The following is a 26,076-nucleotide window of genomic DNA, read 5'->3' on the forward strand; positions in this document are numbered from 1 at the left end:
GTGCTGGCTTAAAACATTTCAGATACGGATCCCTGCTTACCACTTGCTCATCCAAATAAGTCCAAAGAGAAAGAAAAAATACTTTTTCACGCTCTTTAATTTTTTCCCCATGAAATCTTCTACCACTCCATATTTTCAAACAGGAAAGAGACTTTTGCAGACACTTTGTGGTGCTCTGTCCTAAACATTTCTGCACATAAAACAGTCTCTCATTTTGTAACTTTTTTAAAAAATACTGGTATGATATGATTTTTTTTTTTTTTTTTCATTAAACACATTCCTTTTTGTTTCCTTGCTAATTTCTTTTCCAGTCAGGTGCATCTCTAAGAATTCAAAAACCAGGATTGCACTCCTTTCCACCACACACATTCCCTGTTATGGAGGTCAGCCTCTAGTTTTCTCTACCCAACTCCTTCTGGTCAGGTTCCCTCTTTCTTTATTGTCATTTCATTTTCCTGCCTGTGATCCCAATATCTAGGTTCAGCTAAGCATCTACACATCTGTTCATAAACAATTTACTCTGAATTCTTTGTCACCTGCGTGCATCAGAAATACAAGCAGTGCTGAAATGACAGCCATGTGTTACCCATCCTCCCTTCCCAAACTCCCCTCCCCGCAAGGCTCTCAGTTTAAATTCACTTGTTGACACGGACAAGAAGTTGCAAATTTGATGAAAACTTGGAACGTTGCAGTGGTCTACCAGAGAAGCCCCTTTCCTCATTCCCTGGTTACACAGCATCATCACATCACATGGAGGGCTGTCCTGTGGGAGTTCTCTGTGGGAGACAACGATTCACTTTTTCCAGGAACTGGGGCAGTCAACTGTTCCTATGGAAATGTGCAAGTATGTTGTCCTGTCTCATAATCTGTGCACTTTGTGGAATTTATTCACATATTACTCTATTACCTCCCTCTCACTGCTTCAGCCATGTTTGGCCAAACAGGAGTACCACCCCAAAACACCGCATGCTGGACAACCCCTCAGTTCTTACCTGCTTTTTTACCCCGCTGACCCGGCAGAAGATTGCATGCATTGTTTCCATTAAGCAAAGACTTTGATGAAGCACACAGATTCTGTGATGTAAATCTGTTTCTGTAAAGAAATGTAAAATCTCCTCTTCCCTTGAACTGGGGAGAAATGAGGTAAAAGGCAGATTCTCTCCTTGTAGCTAAGCTTGCTTTTATCTAACACTGCAACGAAGAGCTTTCTATTTCTTTTCTTTTTAAAAGGAAAATAACCTGCAAACCCTATGTGTTCCTCTGTGCTTTGCAATCGCCTCGGAGTGCTAACATTTGCCTTTGTTTGTATTGATGGTGTTATTGTTTCTGCCACTTCCATATTTGTTTCCAATAACAGTAAGAAACAACATAGCAAAAATTTCAGTCAGCACCCAGCAAAATTCTAAGGCTTTTCCTGACTCACTTTAAGGAATTGCCGGGTTCCAAGTAATTGGAGGCTGCCAGCTTTATTCTTCCCAGCCTTGCAAGGAGCATGCTTACTGTCACAGCTCGCTGGGGACAGATGAGAGCACGGTGCTGGGCTGTGCCTCCTGCACCACGTTTGCACAGCAGAGCGTTCCACGCTGTCTCATTTGGAACGAGCAGCATGCCTCAAAAACTCTCCCACACAGTACTCTGTTCCTCTAATAAACACCGCTTAAAAAAAGCAATTTCTGGAGCAAATCTGCCCTTTAAATTAATGGGGTATTTTGGAGGAAATCAATAATGTGACATGGCTCCAGATCAAGGCTTAGCCACTGAAGTGAGAATATCTGGCTTCCAAAAAGTACACGCACACACCAGCTACCACCTATGCAATCTATGACATAAACTTGTTCCACTATTCAATGATACCTTCGTGCTTGAGTTCTACTGAGCTTATTCTCAGAATCAGAAACTGGAGCGGACTTTTAAAACGAGAAGTGTTGGGTGATTCTGAAATCAAATTACAAAACTTCCTGAAATTTATACGCTATTGGCCAACCACTAGATGCTTCAAAACACAAAGTGAGAAACACAGAGAAGTATGAAGCATTCTTTTTCTTCCTACAATCCACAACATCAAAATCAGCCAGCCCTTAAGCAAAGACTGGTTCGGAGACCTGCAGAAGGCAGCATGGCAGCAGGGGCTGGAGCATGCTCTGGGCTGCCTGCACCTCAGCATGGCATCTGAACAAGTTTTTCAAATGGAAATTGAACTTCAGTGCTAATAACTGGGGTGTGCTGCTCAGTGTTACAGTGAGACAAGAACTTGGCTGATCAGGTGGTGCCTTGTTGGTGAGACACAAGCTGCCTCACGGCACTTTCCCCCCTTCTTTTCCTACCTAGCCTCCCTGACTTAACTCTCTTTCACCTTGCCATATCTCATTCCCGTCCCACTGGATCTGCTCCCTGTTTCGTACCACACCATTTATTCCTTTATTCACTTTAGAAGTGGAAGATGAATTCAGCAGATGAAGTTCCGGTGGCCCTTCTTAGCCAGTTCGTTCAAGCAGCTTGGAGCACATGGACAAGGATGGCTGTGTTGCATTTTTTCACTGCAAAGCTACCTCTTTGGTGTCATTTCTGCTGGTGTACAAATGAAGGGTCATGCATTACAATCTCCCCACAAAATGGATCTAACCTCAGCTGCTGACCAAGAGCAAACCACAGTGCAGCCCTGGACCACGTGGAGGGACACAGCTGGTCAGAGAGAGAGAAGGATGTGGAGGAAGAGCAACTTCATGCCACTGACTGGGGCTGCAGCAGAATTTAAAGCAGCAGCAAACACAGATCCCCGGCTCACTGACAGCACTGGGTGCTGCAGAGCATCACTGAGAGAGGACAGAATGCGCTGTCTGAAGGGCAGCTTCCTTGGTCCTGTTCAGTGGGTCACAGATTCATTGGGAGGGGATGGAGTCCAACTGGGCAAATGATCAGGTAGCATAGCGTATAGAATTTCTGAAACACACGTAGAATGTTTTTCCTTAAAATAGCACAGGAGAAACACACAGAGATCTCAATTATGCAGAGGAATAACACAGGTTCAAAAGTGTTAATGTGACATAATTTTGAGGCTAACAGCTGTGCACGGGTTGGAGAAGTGCTATTCTTTTCACTGTGTCTCTAAGTGCTGTTAAATTCATTTGTCATTTGATCGAAAGCCAACAGGCCACAAATCTCCCCAGCACCTCTTGCTCTGAATGGTGACAGGAGTGTTCTGTTCTGCCATAAGACAACATTTGTGTGCGTCTCCGTCCCGAGTCATACATGCTGCTTTAACTCATCTGCCGCCCCATTCTCTGTGGCCCATGAGGACAAATTGCTGGCTGTGGCTCCCTTTCAGAGGCAGTACAGCGCGCAAAGAATCATGACTGAGCAGAAACACAAGGAACAGGCACATAAAAATTCATCACTTTGGCCTCCTGACCTCTTGCCACTGAGTTTGGCAAACCCCATCTCAAAAAGTAGCACCAGGGGAGAGCTAAGCAGGCCGGCTGAGTGAAATTACTGACAAAAAATATCTTGGACACAGGAAAACCCCACCAGATGCTGCATTGTCTTTGCAGAGAAGTGGTGCTGAAAAAGGGGCGATCTACCACATGGCATATTGGGTGGAATAAGTAGTGCCATTGTTTCAGTGCAGCTCTGTCACTTTACTGACTGCAATACAAAGAGGTGTAAAGCAAGATTTAATCCTGACTTTTTAGTCAGCAGATTAAAACCAATCATGCCAGATGTCCACAAGACTGTTTAACATACAGAAAGCTTTTTCATACGCCACAAAAAGTGAGAGCTGTAATAACTTCTTCTTTATTTCCTCTGGAGAGGCCTTTCTCACTCTCTTTAGTCAGAAAAAAGAGGGAGATGTTGTGCTGGATGTTAAGATGCACTATTAATTTTTACTCTTCTTCCTTTTGAGACAAAGTCCATTCTCATCATTACCCATCCCAAATCAGACCGGTGAAGACTGCTGGTATCAGAATACTACGACTTTGGAAAGCACGCACACTCATTGGACCAGAAAGGGACGTTACCAGCAGTGCTCACAACCAGCACTGGAACTCCTCTCCAAAACCCTCGATGCAACGTGTGACACAGCAGTACGTTTGTCAGCACACGGACAAATAATGAGAGTATAATCGCTCTTCCCCCTGAAACTAAAATGGCGCCCGCGTGACTCCTGACACGCACTGCCCAGGCTGGGCTGCTCGCTGGGCTGGGCTGGGGCTGCACAGCTCTCAGGGCAGCTCTTGCTAACCCAGCAGCAGCCTGGCAGGTGGGACGCAGCCCCAGGGAGGGCACTCGGCAGCGGGACACACACAGAACCTGGCCGAGCAGCGGCTCCTGCAGCGCAACCAGGAGCCCAGCCTGAGCTGCCGGCAGCTAACACGAGGGGAAACCATCAGTGATCCTCACGGCTAAATATACGCAGAGTTCTCTTCATTATGCCCACCTGCAGAACTGTTAAACACTTGGCAGAGCTTTCTTAACCTGTTGCTTTCTTCTTTTTCTATTTATAAACACATTCATCTCCCAAAATAGTACCCAAAGGATATAAATTCAGCCATTACTGCACCTTTAAAACATACTTAGTTCTCTTTTTCCCCCTGAAATATACAGAAATACACAAAATCTCTGTACTACTGTTCCCCCTGAATTTCCAAAGCCAATGCTGCTAAATTCAACAAAAATCCATTTCACGTCTTGCATGAAACCGCAAAACATTTCTGCATTTATGAAGAATATCTGACTTCATCTTGGATAAAAGCTACAGGAAAAAAATAAATTCCCCTAAAATTCCAGCAAAACACTGACTTGTCTACTGTACGTAATTCACTAAATTGGAAGCCTTATGGCAGTAAGCTAATGCCTTGGGTGGTATCCATTATCTATCATTTGGGAAAAATGATAGATAAGGGATGGAAAAAATACAGCTTACATATTTCATCTGTTTTCTTGCTGCACACTTTAACAAAATGATCATTACGAGTTCCTAAAATAAAAGCAGCCATTTTATTAAATCTCTGACCTGGAACAATACTATTAAAACCATTTCCTTTATTTATATCTAGTCAATATCTAGATGAAAGCAATCACAGCCATGTGACACATGAACCAGCAAGACACTCATTTACTGATACTACGTTCAGGTTGATCAGAACTACCTCTGGGCTTCTCACTACTCTCCAGGAGATGCATCTGAACTCTGACCGATGTGTTAACGGCCAACTGTGAAAAGACGCTCGATTAAACGCCAAACCAGCCTCACGCTTAACTGCCCAACTCCTGCCACTGACTGAATCAGATCAGCAACAGTTACAACTAGGGAGCAACTTCTGGAATTCGTGAGCCTGAAGCACCTCCATGTTCTGGCGAGTCACAGTCACAGCACCGTAACCCACAGTCACAAGCACAGCACTGCGCTTTCTTCCCCAACAATATATTCCATTAAGTTAATGAAGCTCACTATTCCTAGTTGTCCATCCATCATTATCATCCTTATTTTAACCTTTGAAGGCCTGGAAGCATCTTGATAATTTTGGGCAGGTAGACACTTTCAGTAATGCTTCCATTTTCCCCAGTGCATTCATAATGATGACTGATAGTGTAACGCTTACTTTCAACCTTCTAGCATTTCACTCCAATTCTGAAAAGACACAAGAAAGCACTGTATTGAAGATGGCGGTATTTTCTGTTTGGGAAAGCTGAGTTGGAGACCCAAGAGTCAAGAGTCAACTCAAGAATTAAGTTAGGCATAAATGTAACCAAGCGATCTCCACCAGTTCAAAGCTTATTTCACCACTATTTCTTCTACTCTGCAATCAGCATAGTTTTAAAATTAAAATTCTGCTCTCCATTTCTGAATTTCTTCATGCGAGTCTTGTGGGTGGCCTTCAAGATACATTTTACCAATTTTTCATGCCCATCCCTCGAAATGTGACCCTGCTCCTGCGCTTTTATCTCTCTGACAACTTCACACAGGAAAACATGCAGCCCCTCTGATAGCATGAAATCGGAAACAATAGCCCTTGGGAACAAAAGGGAGTGGGGAGGCAGGATACAGTCCGGGTCCTGGCTGATTTTAGCTACAAACAGATGTTCGTTGGACCTGATACCCTGAGCAAGCTGAAAAGAAAAGCTTGTAAAAGAAACGGTCCTCAAAAACAATGTATTGAAGAGCTTCAAATAAAGGCAAAGGGAAGGCAATATGGCTTTCAATGATAAATCTCGGCAAAGAAAAAGTGGCACCATGAATTTCAATGATGCATTTTTCTCTTTTCAATGAACTCTACAGCTCATTTTGAAATCTACAAATTGCTCAAATCTCATCTTAGTTTACAAGTCTCCCATATTCATTAAAATGCTACAAAGCACGTATTTTTGTTTCTTGTAACTAATCATCTTAGCTGGGAACACCCAGTGAAGTCCTGAAATATAGGCTAATGCCATTATTTTAAAAGCTGCTTATAGCTCAACAAAGAGGAATATGCTGAAAGAATCTTGATAGGAAAAAATCTGAGAATACCTCTTTGGACAAATTATGTTCGATCTCCTCCTTTCATGCACACAATTTCAGAGTCAAAAAGACCCACGTAAAGAATCTACGGAGCGCTGTCCTGAATCGGACCTGGGTTCTGTTTCACAAAAGCCAATATACACCATTTACAAACGAAACAAAGTGTAGAATCACTTCTCTGACTGAAGTTTCTGCTTTTGTGATTAAAACTCTCTTCCTCTTTCTTGAAGAGTCTGCCATCCAAAAGGGCCGGTGCCATGCTCCAATGCACAAAATACATGTATTCATTACAGGAGAAAAAAACTGAAAAAATTGGCACAAAGGCGGGTGCATAGCTTAAGTCCTGCTCAGGACAGCCCTCACTTGAACTCTGCACATTTGCATAGACTTTACCTATTAATTGTCTGCAGCAAAACTATAGTGGATAACTGAAATAAATGCTCCATCAGCTGTCTGGAGTCAGGTGCAGATTTAACTTGTTATTAGCATCAACCAGATACGTATGATAAAGAAATAAACGATACCTTAAGTCAGCAACACAAAACCAGCAGAAATAATTTTCATGGGAAGGATGTCTGAGACAGAAAGTATCCAAGTCTGCTTAGCAAGTTTGAAGAAATTATTAGTCAAATCTCCAGCCAAAAGTGACTGTGCCTTTCTCCTGTCTAATTACACGCATCACAGAGCACTACACTGCACCAATTCCTCCTGATCTGAAGCAAACTGCATCTTTTTGACCAAAACAAATCTTCACAAAGACATCAGCTCTTTGTAGGACACAGAGTATCCATCAATTCCTCAGTCATTCCAAGAAAGGAACCTCTTGTTAATCACTTGATTTCTCACACATGATTTTTCATTTGAAACTTTCTGCTACCACTTTCTAAACGTTCTCTAGGACAGGATTAAGATCATTGTTACAAATACAGAAGTCCATGGAGACAACAATTTTCTAACAGCAAACTGCTGGGAAACCAACCAACCAACAACTGGGGCAGTTTTGGTTAATGTGATACAAGCCTAAGGTTTGTACAGCAAACTTCATGCTACCTTCAAAAATAATTCCTCCTTGGCATCCAGACCTGGCTCAGGGCAGAGTCCCTCCCTCTCATCTCATGACTAATCATGCTTTTTAAATAGATGCATTGAAGATACTTGATGGAATTCATAACACCAGTGAAATCAAATAAAAGTAGGGTTGTTTTTTCCTAATTAAATCAATCTACAGACAGTATTGCCAGGGGAGCCATTTGCCTTCAGCAAGTCCGTCTGTACTGTTCTTGCTACTGTTGTCTCTTCAGTGCTCCCATGCATGCAAACAGAGCCAAACACAAAGTCAAATAATGTTTTCAACAAACTTGCTTTGCCATATGATCACTTCATTATCATTTTCACCTAACTTATTAATTGCATTACAAACTTTCTTGGTGAGGCATAATTTGTCTGGATTATATCTTTCCATTCTTTGATCACTAGCACCTCTTCAATTAGTTTGCCTGAAATTAACGTCTAGCTAATGAGCTTTCAAGTTAATGAGAACCTTACTCAATGCTCCCCTCCTTTCTTCTTGTACCCTTAACTACAAGGATGATTCCATTCCTCTCACAGTGTTCTGCAGTCATTGGTACTCCAGTTTATTCAAAGTCAACATTACAGCCTGTAGGTTAAGGATTCTACTTGCTAAAATCATCCTCACTTACTAATGCACCATTCTGATCATGCTTCATTATCTTCATGTGCTCAGCACTTTCTACTGTTTCTTTAAGCACGCTGAGCAAAAATACATACAGAAAACATCCATTGTTTCTGAAACACCACTTCCATAAGCATATACAATAGAACTCTTAAATTGTTTTTTTATTCTACCTTCTATATGGAACCTGGCTAAACACAGTAAATCAGTGATACCAGTCTAAAAGACATAGGAAATGCATTTCCCAACTAAAGGAAAGTAAATGACATGTGATAAATCTCTACCATTGAATAAAAAATTCTCACATCTATGTAGAAGATACTCACGTTACTCTAGACTTTTGGGCTATCTTCATATGTATCAAAGTGACAAAATCAAAACATTAGGGTTTTGGACGGCACTCAGAAGATTTTTTCTTGATGTATGTTAAATAGTATTGGTTGTACACTGCAATAGTGAACTATCTCTAACAGTGTGATTTCAGAACAGGATCAACTAGGCAGCAGGTATGATTTGAACTAACTGTAACATGTTTTACTTCCTGAAAGACATCCTTTAACTTCTTGGAAAGATAATCAATGTGCAGGAAATTCAGCTGCCAGTATTAACAGATTTTAAAATTACCATTACAAAACCACAATAAATTAGGAGCAGAGCTGCTCAGTTTAAATACTGTAAAATTACAGGTTTCGATGCAAATTTTATTTTAGTTCTAAGGAAACTATCAGAAGCCGGAACAAAGATAATGATAGCAGTTACTGGCAAAAAATCAAGCAAAATAGTCAACTGCATAGAAATAATTGGTAAAAGCAGCCTTTTATTTCAATGGCTGCAGGTTTTTAACACTGACTGCAAGTGGGGTCAATTCAAACGATTTGCTGACGCATATGCAATAGGCAACACCAGGTAACTGTTTGGGCCTTCTGTGGAGCCTAACTACATCCGAATTGCAGGCACAATTTTGTCTATTCCAGCTTCTATTATTTGTCATTGTTTTCTAGAATTACTGTGCAGTCAGTATTTGCACAACAGAACTTTGTCCTGATATTGATTTTCCAAAGATGCTGTACCACAGTCTTCGTAATGCACATATTTTAAGGTAAGTGCGTGCAAAAGATGGAAGTGAAGCTGCCTCTTGAATCAAATCAATAAAAGCCACCAGATTGGCAATCACCATCCATATTCATTTCAGGTAACGTAAAATATTCCATAAACAGAGAGAAAAAACAAATTTCCATCCCACCTTAGCAATCTCTCATTTAAATGTTTGGTATACATAGGAACTTTGGCTTACTTAAGGCCAATTGCCATCACTTGAATATTTAGCACGTATTTGACTTTGAGCTAGTAATGACCGAGTTGTGTGATGCTATCTTCTGTGGTGGATGTGTGGCTCACACTGAAGGGCACAGAACAGCAGTGGAAGCTACATCAGGAGACGTGCCCCTAATGGGAGCTCAAGGCAGTGCCACCAGGACTACAGTACTCAAAAAATACAGAACAGTAAGAAGGCACAAATGGTTCACATGAAAGTCTGAATCTACCCCAGTCTGTACTTCTGCAATCTTAATGATGCTGCTAGAGTTACACTCCGTTCAGCTGAAAATGCATCAAAAATGTAAACTGTTTAAATTTTCAGAGATGTAGAATTTTCATTGCTACAAATGAAAGTAATCCAGAAATTTCAATATAAAAACAGAAGTGATTTCCACAAGATTGATCCAATATATACATTTCTTTACTGTCTCTATGAAAGCAAGGCAGCATAAATGACACTCAAAACCTTGCTAGAAGACAGGAGTTTAACATTACTATTAGCAATGGTACCGTGACCTACACTAGACTTTTCTGTAAGAGAAATCTTTTCTGTGAATTTGGGCAGTAAACTAAAAACTTCTGCTTATCTAAGGACCACATGCTGGTATCATGCCGTAGTCAATGTGTTGAGCATCACTGGCCTCAATGACAGACAATGAAAACTTTCCAATGGCCACAGCTTAGCATCCCTAAACTTCACTGCGTGGACAGGATTTGGTTTGTGCACAACGGATGTCTGAATAACAGATGCTGAAAAGTTCTGTTGCGTTAGGAGAGACTCAGGAAGAAGTTTTTCCTCCACGATACAGATCTCATGGGATCACAGAAAGGTTTGGCTTGGAAGGAATCTTAATGAACATCTTGTTCCAACCTCCCCTACCATCAGATCAGACTGCCCAGGGCCCCATCCAACCTTCAGCACTTCCACGGCTGAGACGGCTTCTCCGGGCCTTCCTCACCTTTCCTGCAGGAAGGCAGAGAGGCTGGGCACACCGCTGTGTGCCACTGCCCGGCACCAGCCTGCTCCACTCTGCCACCACTCCGCACCCACAGCAGCCTTGGTGTCTCTGCACTTGTGGCCCTGGGTGCTCCCTGGTCAGCCAGGCCTTTTCTACATTGGAGGAGTAATTTCCAAAAAGCACAGAAGGTGGACGATCCCTTCATCTGCTTTCTGAGTGCTACTCCATGGGACTCCAAAGTGCTATAAACAAGGCTGAACTCAGAACTTGCTCTTACAGGATGCCACTTCAAGAATGCACCTTTTTTCAACTTCCGTTACAAGTTTTGGTATAAGTGTTCATATCTATTTTTCCACTGGAACAGGAAATTACAAAAGCATTTGGAAAGTCAGCAACAGAGAAGTGATCCTCTAACTACCCAATGATATGCAAAAAAAAAAAAAAAAAAAAAAAAGAAAGAAAGAAAAAAAGAAAGAAAGAAAGAAACAGCAAGAGCTTGTAGAACCCAGGAGAAACATCTTAACGTCCTTCCCGAAATGTCTGTGCAGGTAAGCTACCTTGTTCTTCCAGAGGGAGACACCATAAAGGACATGATAGCTCTTGAGGATTTTATTGGCAAACTCTTTACTCATTTAAAGAAAAAAAAATCTATTATATGAGCGCTGAGAATAACATCAGACTGTATAGGTCAAAAATTGACTGACATCACTCTGGACAGGCATTATTGAGACACACAAAGCAGCTGTTGTGCCTTTAAGCTTATGGTACTTTGCAATGCAGTAAATGAAAAGCCACTATTATGAGGGGATGTTTATGTCAGTATCTGAAACAAATCTTCTTTTTACTAGAATAATGCTGTCTTAAATTGTTAACTGTTGATCAGATAAACAACATGTGATAAAGATCCTATAATCTCTTTTCATAAAATTCATTTTAACCCCTTAAGGGCTCTGCATATTAAATTATGATGTTATTGAGCTTTGTGAAAGCCTTTCGTTGCTCTATATACTATCCTAACAGAGCTCTTACTCAAGCAGTAATGCAAAAAAAATAATTAGGTTTTAAATAACTAATATATATATATGTATATATAAATAGATTTTAAATAATTAGATGATAGAACTTTCACAAGAGTTAATGTCACTGCCCATAACTTTTAACTGCATCCACCCCACCGTCCACTCCACCCAGAAAGCTTGTTTATTTGTGGGGCTCAGTGGAGGAAGGAACTGACTCGATCTCCATGGTTAGACAGCAAATGTAACAGAAGTTTTACTTAGTGCAGGATGTGCAGAACCTCTGCGGTATGCTACCAAGATGGAGGTAATGCTACATCAGGGCTGCAGCTCATGCAAGATATACTTTCAGTCCTTCAGTCTTCCGGCAGGACTTGTGGGAAGCAGCGATGGCCTCAGGATCACCTCTGCCCCTCCGCCTCTTTAGCAGGTAGCCAAAGCAAATGGCCTTTGAGTGAGAGGGGCATTTAAAATTGCAGTTGATCTCATCTCCTGAGCCTCAGAGACAAAGTTTAAAACAAAGCAATTTACTACACACTGGTTACCTGAACCAACTGATGACACAGGGCATGTTTATGGATTCAGAAAAGACATACAAAGAGCACCCACCTCCAAAGCACCCATCTCTCAGTGGGCCTCCACAGGCACAATCCACAATTCCTGCTAATGCTGCTGTGCTCTCCAGATCAAACTTTGCTGCTTGTGCTATTAGTTGGGGCCAACTTGCCTGAACAACATCATCTCTGAGTAACTGCATGCCCGTTAAGATGTGCAGATGTTTGAGCAAGCCCAAAAGCAAATGCTACAAATGGAGGCCAAACCCAGAGCCTGCTCTTACCAGGATGTCACTTTATGAATACACTTTTTTTCAACTTCTGTTAAAAAGTTTAAAAGGTCTGTTAAAATGTTCTGTTAAAAGAGGCCCCAACTAGAGGGGGACTGGGCACGGGCTGTGGGGCTCCCACATCAGGAAGGCTCCCTCAGAGTTATGTGCCATCCGACTCAATGCACCGGCACCAGGTTCAGCACACCTTTTACAGACTCCAAGTACAAAAAGCCCTTTAAGCATCTGGAGCGTTGCAGTTTGTGCATTCTCCATAATCACTACATTTATCTCTATTTAATGGTAAGAAGGTGTCATTGCTCCTATTATAGCAATGGTGGCTCCTCTCCATCCCCAGCACTAAATCTGTGTGCAAATTGAAACAAAAATCTTTCTCTTATCCACCACAGAACATCAATCTTGAGGAATTAGTGTACTTCTCTTCCACTTTTGAAAATGACTGTTATCAGTTATAAGTCTGTTAAACAAATTTAAAATGTTTTAACAAAACTACACATACTTTTGTACAATTTTGTGTATTCCCTTCATCAGCTCCTACTGTATTTCAGATTCAAACTCAAAAATAAAACTCCTTATTCCAATAGAGGTTCCTGTGTACAATACAGAGCCAGAGGTGATTCTGTTCCTTGATTTTCAGACAGATACCCTGTTCTTTCATCTCAATTTTGTTCTTGATACTTAAGTGAAATATTACTATATTACAGGCTGTAATTTTGAGATTGAGGATGTCTCCCTCCTGGTTTCCCTCAATGACAACAAAAATTAGTGTATGTGTTCTTTCTTATGTAATGCTACAAAGTAAGTAGAGTGCAAGCTTTTTTTAAAAAAAACCAAAACTATGAATGGGTGCCTTTCAGTGCTGATCTGTCCACAGACATCAGCACTTTGGATTTGAGTAACAACCAGTATTAAACTAAAGTTTAGAACAAATGCATTTCTCCCAGGTACACAAAGTTTCTTCAGAAATTACATAATTTTCAGATATGAGAAAAATACGACTTCTGCCCGGATGACATTTATCCTCAATTGAGTTGATGAGTTTTTATACTGAATATAAGGAGAAAAAAAATAGTAGGTGGCTTTAGTTAAGTATTTATCACTCCATTTAATTACTTAAATTACAGCTACTTTTATAGAAACAATTTTCAAGTCAGGAAATTTTTAATAGTTAGCTGTGTGTATTTCTAGATTCGGTCCCTGCAACGCGATAAGCCTCTTGTCCTGTCTGAAAAGAACAACCAACACACCTAAAGGTAAGCATGCAGTCAGTGCCTCCTGTATTCTGACCCAATTGCTTCACATGTACAGATGCAATACGCTGGGCATTGCTAAAATCTTTGGGAAATAAATCTCAGGACCCATTTCTCAATCAGCAAGTTATCAAGAAGAAATTAAACAGCATCCACACTAGACAGATGAGTATTGTTAAACCTTGGAAACTTGCAATGGATACCTGGTCTTACATTCTGCTAAGAGAGTTTTTCTACGTGAATTTGCATAAAGCTTCGGGCTCATGAAGGAGCCAGCCTGAGAGATGTTGTCAGGTTTCCCTGAGGATGAACGTGGCTGCCATGCCAGGAGCATCACTCCTTGTGCTAAAAAGTATCTGCTATGCCAAAGTTCCATGTTCTTCAGGAATTTCCTTTTTCTCCTGATGTTTTCCTCTCAGTATGTAGGACAAATCTATGAACTTGAGCCATTCAGAAACAAGTCCTCAGAAACTCCCACTTTCCAAAATTGGCCCCATGGGTTGGCAGGTACACTCCAGGCAGTAACCAGCAACCAGTGAAAAACAGAAGGGTTTCAGGCACCCGAAACGCCATCCATCCCCATCACTGTCAGCTAGGTGATGGATGGCAGGTGTGGCAGCAGCCAGCTCCGTCCCGCGCTGCGTGGAGACGGGCGCTGCTGGTACTGCTGTCACTTGCTGCCAGCCGGTGCCAGCTGAGTCTCCCAGCTGCCAGTTGCTGCCACGCAAGGCATAAAACATACACTGCGAACAATCGCGGCAGTGGAGCCGAGCTCATAGACTGCATTATTAATTAGTTTAATGACGCTCAGCCCTATTAGAAAGCACAAGATAATTGTATTTAATTTGTGTACATTTTAATTATGGCCCAAGCAGTGCCAAATTTGATCAACGTATCATCTTTTCTGTTCTGCTCTGTAACCATGTTTGTATTAATTTGCATGTGAAACAGGAGGAGCTGCTCAGCCCTACTGGGAATAGAGTTCCTTTTAGTTTTTAAACACTGCCATCTTTCACATTGTGATGCTGTGCAAGACCTCTGTCTGCTGATAACAGTGTCATCTTTTCCTGTAGCCACAAATTAAAAGCAGGTTTACGACCACATGCTACTAGACCCTCTAGGGCCCCAGAGGAGGCAGCCAGAGAACAATTCATTCACTCATCACTCCCCTTATCCATGATGGAAGTAGAAACAATTGCATCATTTAATTTACTATTGCAATGAGGATATGGCTCATTGGCCCCTCGTTGTTTTGAAGATGGATTTAATTAACCTCCTATGAATCTTGCCAGTAAGTGTGGCAGCATCAGTACGGAACAGGAAAAGTCAAAAAATCAGCTGAAGAGACGGGTAATCAGTATTGCTCAAGCTAGCTCTGCTGAGAGGACTTACGATGACAGTGTTATGGCCCCAGCAGAAAGCTAAGGAACATACTGAGTTAATACACTACTGACATACCTCTGGGAATCTGAGCTCAGGTTTGACTTAGATTACTGAGAAAAAGAGAGGTAATTGAATAATTCCTAATAGCCACATACATCTTTAATGCAGAAGCCATTTGCGATCACTGGAAAATAAATAATTGCAATTAACTACACTGTTAAGTAAATATACAGTCCCTTGGGGAAGCAATCTGCATGCTTTTATAAGTCTGGCTACAATATGAAACTCATCACAATGTCTATGAGAGTAATTTATAATGAACATTTAGCAGGTGCCTCAGATGGGTCGCTGCAATTTACATTCATTAATAAAACTGTCCTTATTAGACCCTGAGTTTTATGCATTTTAATTTAATAAATCTTTATTACATTTTCTTTCCACACAATTTTGTTTCCCCGTGTTCTAGAATCAGTTCAGCTTGTAATGAAAGTTAAAATCTTTATGAGACAAAGTAATCTGCAATGGCCTATCCAAGGAGATAAAAAGAATTCAGCATATTAGGAAGATTTCTAACTGGAATACAAACACAATATGAATTTCGTAAGCTACTAAGAATAATTTATTTCATGAAATACAAGTTAAACCAATGCCATTTTTCTTTTTGCAAGGGAGGCTCAGAATCACTTCACTAAAGGAAGAAGGGAATTCTGTTACAGTTCAAACTGATAGCCACTATGGAGCAAAGAACACTGATTAAAGAATGCAAGAAACAATTCCTTTCATAAGAATAATGATTTCTAGCACCCTATTAGAAACCTTTCCCAGCTTTCTGAAGATTCAGTAGGACATAATGAAGTTTGGATAGTCTTGGTTAGTCATATTTCGTCAAGCTTTCATTAATTTGTTGCTTTCACAAGAAGGGATCTACTGTCACAGTCTGGATATGAGTGAAGGTTACGTTTACTGTGAGCCAGTGAATTTTACGATGAAAGACCTACGTTTGCGTACTGAGCTTCATATTCCCAACTGTAACTCTTGGAACTGGGGGGTACACAATTATTCTTTTCTGCAAAGTAACGTACAAGGAACTTCAAGAGACTTTTGAATCAGCAGTCTCAGCCAGAAACAGCTTTTTATTTCCAAGCCATCAAAACAAGACCAGTTTATTAACCCTGATTGTACTGTCCTGAAACAGACAAACGGGATTAGAAAGATGAATAGGCCAGAATTTCAGAACATAATTGCTTTTTTGTTGTTGTTATTGTTTGTTTTAAATGGAAATAGAGTAATTCTGAAAGATTAATATAGACTGTTCCTGCAGCCAGCTGACAGCAAAAATACTTTTGCTATGGGGAGACCCATCTATCATTCGAAGGGTGATTTAAATGAAGCAACACTGGTAAGCAGCCCCTCACCATATAATGCGAAGCAGAAGGAATTACTGTCTCTACTAACAGCCCTGAGCAAGGCTGTGTGCTGTGATGCTCTTGGCTGATGTCCCCAAAAGGAGACAACTCCTTTCTCTGATGTTCTGCATAAACCACCCAGTTCCAGCAAAGTGGCCAGGCTAGTAAGAATGGAGCTCCCTCCTTTATAAACACCTGCTCTAACACACAAAGGGTAAAGGGCACCTCTGCATGTTAAAGACAGAAAATGACAGCCTGCATGGGCTGCCAGTGTGTAAGGCAGCCCCACAGATTTACCACTGAGGTCATGACTTTCCCACTTGCACTTCAATAGATCCATGTGAATTAAGAGACAAGGAGAGATGCGTGGGACTAATTTTGCTTCCACACTAAGATTAGTGTTTCTAGAGCTGACAGAAAATATTAGATGCTCATCAGCTCTTTCAATTCAAAAAATATGTATATACACGAAAATGCTAAAAGCAGAGATTCGAGTGGCCTGGCACCCATTGCAGTGGGACGCATTGCTGCCTGCAGTGCTCACAGCAGCTGATGGGCTGCTGGTTGGCCTCAGAGAGTGACGGAAGAGAACTAACTGCCTTTGGTGAGATGTTTCATTCTCTCATACTAACTTAATTTCTTTTTATTTCTCCTATCAAACAAATGGAATCTACTCTCTTCAGTTCTCTGTAATAAAATCCCTGAGTTCTCTCTCCACAAACTTTAAGTTCCCTTCTTATCCTTATGCTTTTGAGATTGTAGTATCCTAATTTTATTAATTTGATAGCCAAACAATCTTGATTAACTTCAGAATCTTCAAACAGTTACCATATTACTCTTTGAAGAGCCAGAACACCAACTTATAATGACTTCTACATTTCTAGACTACTACTCAACTTCAGCCCCCAGCACACCTTGTGCTGCTACAGATTTCCATCAAGCCTCATCAAATCTTTTAATTAGAACAGACAATTTTCCAACAATAGGAAAACTACCTTTGTCACACACAATACCATAAATTTGCAATGCGTTTCTATAAGCATGAAGCTTACTGTGACCTACCCATATTACAGGAGCACCATTTCCAGAACGATTACAGGGGAACCACCACCTACATACAGACACATAACAAATTAATGCTTATATGAAATACTGCGACAATATCCCCATTAGAGACACTGCAGATAGGTCAATATTAGAATTCGGTCAGAAATAAACATTTATAGTAATTTTGTGCATGTTGTAAACACAACTGGTAAGAGAAGTGCTGGAGAACACCTGTAAGCAGCAGGCAAATAATGAGGATGCTCCACCTCATCCAAAACGTCGAGCATGTATAAAAAATTAAATAGGGGTATATTTGAATTTAAACGTCAGCACAACACTAAAACTCGATCAATTTTGCAAGTGTAGGATTATAAAAATTCAATGCAGAGCAGTGATTTGACAAGGATTTAGCTACAAGAAAAACTACTAAGGCTTTTCACATTACTACAGCTACTGCAACTAAAATTTTGTAATATTTATGCTCTCATATGTTTATCATCATGGAAGCAGCAGCTACAGGCTTTAGCCTGCCTGAGGAGTGGAGGACACCAAGTGTGCCTCAGGAGATTTTAGTAGAGTGGAATGGAAAACTCTTATTTAGTGGAGCAGAATAGAATAGCTTCAATAGGAAGGGAACTCCCCCCAGCATCAAAGTCCAACTGTCAAAGACCACTCTGGGGCTTACCCAATGTTAAAATGTATCATTAAGGACACTGTCCAAACGTCTCCTGAGCACCGACAGGAATGGGGCACAAGTCATCTTGCTAGAAAGCCTATTCCAGTGCCTGACCACCCTTCAAAGTAATTTTTCCCAATGTCCAGTGTACGGCCCTGAGCCATTCCCAAGCATCTTGTCACCAGATATGAGGGAGAACAGATGACTGCCTCCCTTTCCGCTGCCCCTGCTCAGGAAGTTGACTTCCTTTTTACGAACCCTTGCCAGCTGGGCCTGCTGCTTGTGTTATACTTTGTGTGTCTTTCACACACTTTTCACAAGAAAATCTTCGTAATTTTCCAGGTACTGAAGTTAAACTTACAGATCTCTATTTCTCAGATCTGCAATTTCTAGGGTCTTCTTTTGTGCCCTTCTTGTAAACTGGGACAATGTTGACTCGTTTCCAGTCAGTGGGAGCCATGCCAGATTCCCAAGACCTCTCGCAAACTGTTGAGAAAGGTTCAACTATAACATCTGCAAAATTCTTCAGTATGGGATGAATCCCATCAGATTCAATGGAGTCAGCTGATTCCTCACAATTCTGATCTCATCACATGGCAGGACACATTCCACCAGTTTCCCACGTTGTGGCCCAAAGCCAACATGGCACACCGCTCACCAAGACCTGGTGGAGAAACTCCAGCACTACCAATGCCTGGCACACAGCCACAGCACATGAGTGCCTGAGACCACTGGATAAAAAATCTTCTGTGATTCTGGGTCCTTTCACACTGCCTTTATTTTTAATCATACACTGTCCGTAGATAACATGATTAAAATGGAACCCTATCACTAACTTGCTTCAGAATGAAATGTCTTAATAGGCTGAGCTGGAGGTACTTCTCTGAACATCATTACACCAAGCTACAAATTATGCTTAAACTATAATTCAAATCAACTGTAAAACAATTGTATTTGCCATGCCCTTTATGCTACTGATGTCCTTTTTCCCTCTTGCCAGTTTATCCCTCTGGACAACACACTTGTTAACGCGTACATGCATCTCAGAATTGCCAAAAGCCTTTACCTGCTTTATTGATCTTTCTTGGATTACCCCAACAACATTAAAGCAGATTTTCCTGGCAAGGAAATCAATACAACTTTAGATTAAGGTTCCCATTAAAAAAATTATGAAATTATATATGAATGATTTATCGTCTATTAATTGTGAATTAGTAAGTGTAACACTTTTAGCATCTGATTTAGCACACTATGCCAGGACTCTACAGTTCTCAGATTCTCCCTCGCAGTGGCTTAAGGGAGAAATCCTTTAAAAACATATTTCATTCTTAGTGTTTTGTGTATGTCTACATTTCCATAACACATCTATTGCTTGCAGCATCTTAGAGTGTCCAGGGGTTCAGCACACTGTGATGTGGGTCAAGTTATGTTTAATTACACATATGCTACTTATCAAATAAAGCAACAGAAAATATGTCTTATTCTAACAGTTTATAAACACATACATGCATGAACTTTACCTAGGAAAGATGGGTAAGTTTGATTCATTTTCAAATTACACCTTTTATATAAGCTTGTATGCTTGTCTATCTTCAGTTGACATTGGCACAGTGTTCGTAAGATGAAAAGTGCTGTGTCAGGGTTCTAAACCTGTACTCTTAGCACCAGTTGTGCAACTTACTCAGTGTGCATCATTGGTGGTTACTGGTGCTATCTGTTAGGAGCAGATTACTTTGAAACTCACAAGTACAAATGTAGCAGTCTTATCCTATCAGTAATAAAGACAGTGTTCTCTGCAGCTTCAGTCTAGGCAGTAAGCTAGGAAAACCTTGTAGTGCTCTTTGTCAATATTGGGTGTTCAAGAATTCTGCTGGATCATGATCAACAGAGGTGTTCTCTGAGACAGACACATTCTCAGTAACATTACTGCACTACTACTGAATCAAGAAACAGACATTTCAAAAACCAGCAGCCTATAAACATGGACGACAACTACAGTAACAGCAGTGTGAGAGAACAGGATTTAGATCTTATCACATGCTTACCATCTGAAGCTGAACAGTCTGAATCACTGACTGGAAATCCAGTTCAATTATGCTTTAAGTTTGTTGGTTAAATGACTACAATGTGTAAAGGATTCTGAGAAGGAAGTTATTAGCTACATACACTGTGCTATAATGCCAAGCTCATATTTTCCAACAGATGAGGGACTGATAATCCATCATGTATAGAAGTGTATTGCACCTGTATGAGAAGCATCCAGCCTTTGACACACAGGCTACTTACTTACCTACTGCTGCTTGATTTACAAAATAAAAGCTTCTGGTTTAGAAGATACATGCCTAAATCCAAGGACACAAAAAAGACACAGCATCTCCGAAAATTAAAAGTGGGAAAACCATGAGATAAATCCATGGTGTTCAACCTGGATATTATTTCTGACCCCATGCTACCTGGAGATGTGCTCTAGCAGTGAAGTCAAAGTAATCTCAACTCATGATGAAAAAGGCTTACTCTATTTTCTTTGGCTTTATACAATTTTTCCAGTCACTCTTCCAACTCAGATGTTACTGTCACAAAGGTTAACACAAATGTCTTCTCGTGTTTTTCAAGACGAATGCTACCACAGAAATATAGGAAATTTCTCTTATTTTTCCCTGACAATTATAGTAAAAAACAATGAAATTCACTGTGAGATACAACAAGTGATAGAAGTCACGAGCATACTATAGAAATGCAGTGTCTGTTGCTGAAGCTCAAACACACCACCCAAAGAAAGGTACTCCTCTATGCACTGTCAAGATTTGAAGTCTCAGCTAAGGTTGGTACTCATGTTTTCCCCTTTCTTTTCACAGGATCACGAACAGACAGTGTGCACCCCCCAGTCTATTCACGTTTACAGCTCCTTCTGCATGTGATAATCACTTTACACACCACTATTTAGAAAAAACGCTGCCTGTCAGTTGTGTTTTTCTTAATTTCTCCATCAGATTCTCAGCACAGCAATTTTTATTTACCCGTCAGATGATGTGGCTGAAAATATTCTTAGCCAAGATCAATTTCAACCTGAAGGTTAGCTCATTAAGTCGCTTTTAGTTTCTCCAAAGGAAAAAAATGTCTGAGAAATAAAAACTGTTTGGGTCTGCAACAGATGTAAAATCGAAGTCCTACCTCTACTACTGCTTTGGCATCCAGTCTAAAGTTGAAATCTCCAAAGACGAAATAAGAAACTTTCTCAAACCGCTGATCTATAATTCTGGAAAAAAACAAAACTGTCATTAAGTGAAACATATGTGAACAGGTACAAATACACATATCTTCTAAGTACTACATCAGAAATAATTATTGGGATGATCAGAACTATCAGTTTGTATCAGAACAATCTTCCCAATATGTTAACCATGTTTTTGGACTGGTTATCCTTGCTCAGGCAATTCTGTCTTCAACCCCAGTAAAATAATGCATTTGATTTCCCCTGCCCAGCTAAAAGAGCAATCTGGAGGAAAGCAAGTTCGCAGTAGTTAGTACAAACAACACGAAACCAGCACTTGGGCCTCAGAAGGCACCCAAAGTTAAGAATATGTGCTTTGGGTGTGGAAACTAAGATTTAGGAACCCCAAATTAGTGACAAGTTCACAATGCACCTTCACTCTATTCCGTGTTGTGTTTACACATCTGTAAAACTGTGATCACAATGTTTAGCAGTATTGGTTAGTGCTCTGTGCACTGTAGGAAAAGTGATACATTAGTGCCAACCAGCATTTATCACAGCTGATATGGACTGAATGACAAGGTTTTCCTGGCTCAGTTAGGAGTCTCTAAAATACAGCTCTCCCTTATGCCGAAAGCAGATTTTTACTGAGATTATAGCTAACACCTAGAAGGTGATCTTTCCAGATGCAGAAGAGAGATTAACTCTTTTCTGAAACCTCTGCTCAGTACACAGTAAGGAGGTCAGGCATTACTGTTCATCTTGCATTATTAAAAGTCGTCGCTGTGTTGTTAATCTGTTATTAATGACAATTGCTTGGTACTCCCAACACTGTGCAATTTTACATGGTTCCAGAGATCCTGAGATCCTGAAATCCATGGACTCATAGTTAATTTCAAAAAGGAAATTAATGTAATTAATGATCTGTCAACTGAGGAAGGTATAAAATAATGTAAATGTTTCAGCTAGAAATAAAATACACAGTCAAAACTCACAAAAAAACCTGAATGCTACGCTAGATGCACAATATATAAGATAAAGGGAATAAATGTACGCAATAGATTGTATACATCCTAGATACATATAAATGGTAAGTACTATGGTGACAGAAGCCTCAGCTGAGCCAGAGGAAGGAGCCCATATGGACAGGTGAATGAGGGTAAAGTAACACACAGTAAAGAAGCCTTCTGGAACAACTTGGCCCAGCAAGGAGACCTTTGTTTTTAAAGGCGTAAAATGTTTAAACGCATTCCATTCATTCAGATATTTTACAGCTATAAAGAAAGATACACCATTAGGTTTACAATGAGATACTACTTTTCGTCTTATAAAAAAATCTCACATTTCTAGTCCACAATAATCTGTAACATAAGGAACAATATCTTGTTGAAAAATTGATGTGCATTGGAATTAAGCTAGTGGTCATCTGAAGCAAAAGCTCTTGCATAGACTTCTCTGGTATGAAAATCTCCAAATCCTCCATTCAGCTGACAAATTATTGCAGATACTGCTAATAAATACTGCCTACTGTCAGTCCCCATCCAGCACCAAGAAAAACTGTCACCCTTGACTTTACATGATATTATTTTGATTAGTGCCCTTAAAATTTAAACCGCTTACATTACTACAGTTTTCTAACACTATCATTGATAGATTGGATATGCAACTTACACATAAGAAAAACTGACTTTGCTTTGCCAGCTTTCCTGGTTCAGAACTTAGTTTTGGTTTTGCCCATTGCCATGCATTCTGACCAAAAAAAAAAGATACTGCAGGAATGCCAAGGTCTGGAGAAGTCCTCTTAAGGCAAAGTGATGTCTGAGAGTCTATTATGCAGAAGATGCACTTTCCAAATAAACAATCTGTTCCAAAAATAGCCAGTTAAAATACCTCCTAACCAGATTAACTTGAAAAGACTCAGCTACTGATGAACAAAACAGCTGATTAATCTGCTTCTGATCAATTAATTAAAGCTCTGTCATAGTCTTGCACAATACTGGATTTAAACATGATTTGCATATAAATCAGTACCAGCTCTAAAGGGGATAATTTTAACCAGCTGCTCCCCTTGTAGTTTCTCTTGTCAGATATTTTAGAAGTGTCTCACGACACATTAAAATAAAATACTCCAAGTGCTACTTCTCAAGAATGACGCTTTAAGTGGCTTCTGACATCTTTCCTTCAGGCATACAATAAAATTAACATCAGTGCTACAAGGCATATACTGTACTTATTAAATCTGTACTAATTACATGTACTAAATGTACCAATAATCTGTACTTATTAAATGATCTGGGATATCTCACAAAAAAAAAATTTGCCTTTAATGACTCAGTTAAATACAACTGTTTGTAACACACTACCCTGGCTTATTATTACTACCCGGGACTTATTATTAGTTTAAGAGTTCCCAAATTTAGACTTATTTCATTGCTGTGGTACTCCGATAGTTCACCCTGAAACACTTATTGGTGCCTGTAATTCCACTGAATCGATGGCACAAGAACTAATCTTCTCATTTATGCTTTTAGAATCAGACTCAAAGTTGGCAAAGGAGACAGCAATAAAGAACAGTTCAGCAACATTTCCTTCTTCTGCAACACTGCAGGAATAATATCTGGCATTAAGGAGACTTGGATAGAAACTGTACACCGTACTGTAAAACACTGAGAGTCTCACCAGGACCAAGTCTGCACAACACCGACACCCTGCTTGGGAAGAAACAACCAAGGTGTTATGGCTGGGGTAACAAAAAAAATGCTCCATTCCTCACTTCTGCATTCTATCCCACAGATACAACATCGGTTAAGTATACAAGTAAATGAGATCTCAAAAGACCATCTTTACTCTTTTAACAAGAGGTAGTGTTTGCAAATGAAGAAGGAAGGCTTCAAAATCCATGCATCTTTACTGTGCTGTGGGTTGCTGTAACAATACCCTTGCTTTAACCATGAATCAAATAATACTTTCAAAGTGATGCCATGAATCAGTTTGCGGAGCAATAAATCTGAACTGTATAAAAAGCCAATCAAACACCAGCATTGCTTTAATATTTTTAATGGTAGGACCTAATGCCATTTCTTTTAATCTGTACTTGCTGACTATCAGATTTTCCTGAAGAGCTTCACCAGACTTTAAAGATCCACACATTCCTGTACAACTCTTGTAAAAATTTTGTCACCAAATAGCTAGCTCTTGGCTAAAAATGCCACGATTTGTGAGGAAGCACAAGCACTTCACTTCCAGAAATCTGTACCAAAAAGCAAAGGAAACCGTCGGTGCCCCAAGCGAATTGTGCTGCTGGTTGTGACCATACAGGGCCATTAAGAGATTACAGGCTGCAGCTTTTTACAGATGACACAACAGTATAAGGATATACATCCAAAGAATAGTAACTTTTGAGTAAGGTCAACCATTAAAGTCACATACATGTTTTAGTGTGTCAGATCCATGGTTCACAATATTTTTAAGTGCTAAATTAAGGGTAAGGGTGCAAACTGATGTTAAATTACTATTGTGATTTGTTTGCTGCAAAATAAATACGCTTAATTCTTATTTTGGTCTAATAATGAAAGGTTGTCTCACACTAACTATCAACTGTATTACAAAGCCACAAAAGAAGTTACTTGGTCTACACTGGAAATGCACCTGCTCTCCTATCAAACAGACTGCTAGGAAACTACCTGCGACATTTCAGTGATTTTAAGCATGGCAGCCCTCTAACACATCTTCCCAAAGGCCTCTGACAAAACTCCTCTGTTATTCTGGATGCATCATGAGAATTACAAGAAAATGCTGAAATCCTTCAAGTATGAAGCTGAACTGCTTTAGACTGAGCCAAATTGGCCTGCCTGCAATGACCAAATTACTCAGCTCAGAGCGTGGACCTGTGCAAGCGGCAAACCTAAAGAGAAATTTAAAAAACACCACAGTAAAAGCAAGTGCCGAACATCTGCTCTTGGAATCCAGGATAGTCAAATAACTTCTTTGAAATGGTGGACTTCTAAGTCCGAGTGGTAGTATCTGCTACAAGGATTGTGAAGGTTAAGTTCTTTTAGGAGATCCGGATGCCAAGTGACTAAAAGGCAGAGATTCTTCTTCTCCCTGATGCTCCTGGAGGTCTGATGTAGTTATTCATTTTAGTCTCAGTTATTGAGAATCAAAAGGCATAGGTTAGTCTGATCTTAAAACGAACAATTCCATGTCACTGGAAACACTGAAATCCTTTTGTCGTTTTCTTTTCCCACTTTAAAGTACTCAGCCTTTACAACTGTGGACATTTCACACCACGTACTCCTTAAAATATGGTATGTATGTTTCAAAACACTGAAATTCATTGAGAAAATAAAAGGGCTAGCAGAAATAGCACCAACTTCCACTTGTTCTTATACTTATCCCCCAGTCATACTGCCACTAGAAAGAAGACAAGGGAGCATCTAAATATCAGCAGTTTGGTCATGGAAGAGAGCAGCTAAACATGATTCAGTGTGACAAGAGGCACTGTGATTTGGCTAAACCATTTCTCAGGGCACTTTGTAAGGAGGATCAGCAGCATTATTCCTTTAATAGCCATGTCTAATGCAATAGCCAGCTGGGTTTTGTCCCAGATCAAGGTATCAGCATCAGGTCAGAAGGTAACATTCTGTTTACACGATTATTTCCTAAAGCACTTATCTTCCCCTCGGTGTGAAAGTTGACTTTTCTGTTTGTAAGGGGGGCCTAAAGAATTGAGGGAATGGGAAAAATTAGCTACACTGAGCTGGAGCTGAATGGCA

At 40.2% G+C, this 26,076-nt stretch overlaps 1 protein-coding gene across 2 annotated transcripts in view; it reads right to left on the minus strand.

Moving 5' to 3' along the window:
* INPP5A (inositol polyphosphate-5-phosphatase A) overlaps positions 1 to 26,076 on the minus strand; it is a 210,240-nt gene that overhangs the window by 45,087 nt on the left and 139,077 nt on the right. For both annotated transcript variants that reach the window (XM_052677065.1, XM_052677064.1), the window contains one exon: positions 21,262 to 21,346. In XM_052677065.1, the coding sequence (XP_052533025.1) occupies positions 21,262 to 21,346 (85 nt within the window). The remainder of the gene's footprint in view (positions 1 to 21,261; positions 21,347 to 26,076) is intronic.

Source organism: Tympanuchus pallidicinctus, unplaced genomic scaffold (assembly GCF_026119805.1).
Source record: "Tympanuchus pallidicinctus isolate F22 unplaced genomic scaffold, pur_lepc_1.0 scaffold16, whole genome shotgun sequence".
Taxonomy (NCBI): Eukaryota; Metazoa; Chordata; class Aves; order Galliformes; family Phasianidae; genus Tympanuchus; species Tympanuchus pallidicinctus.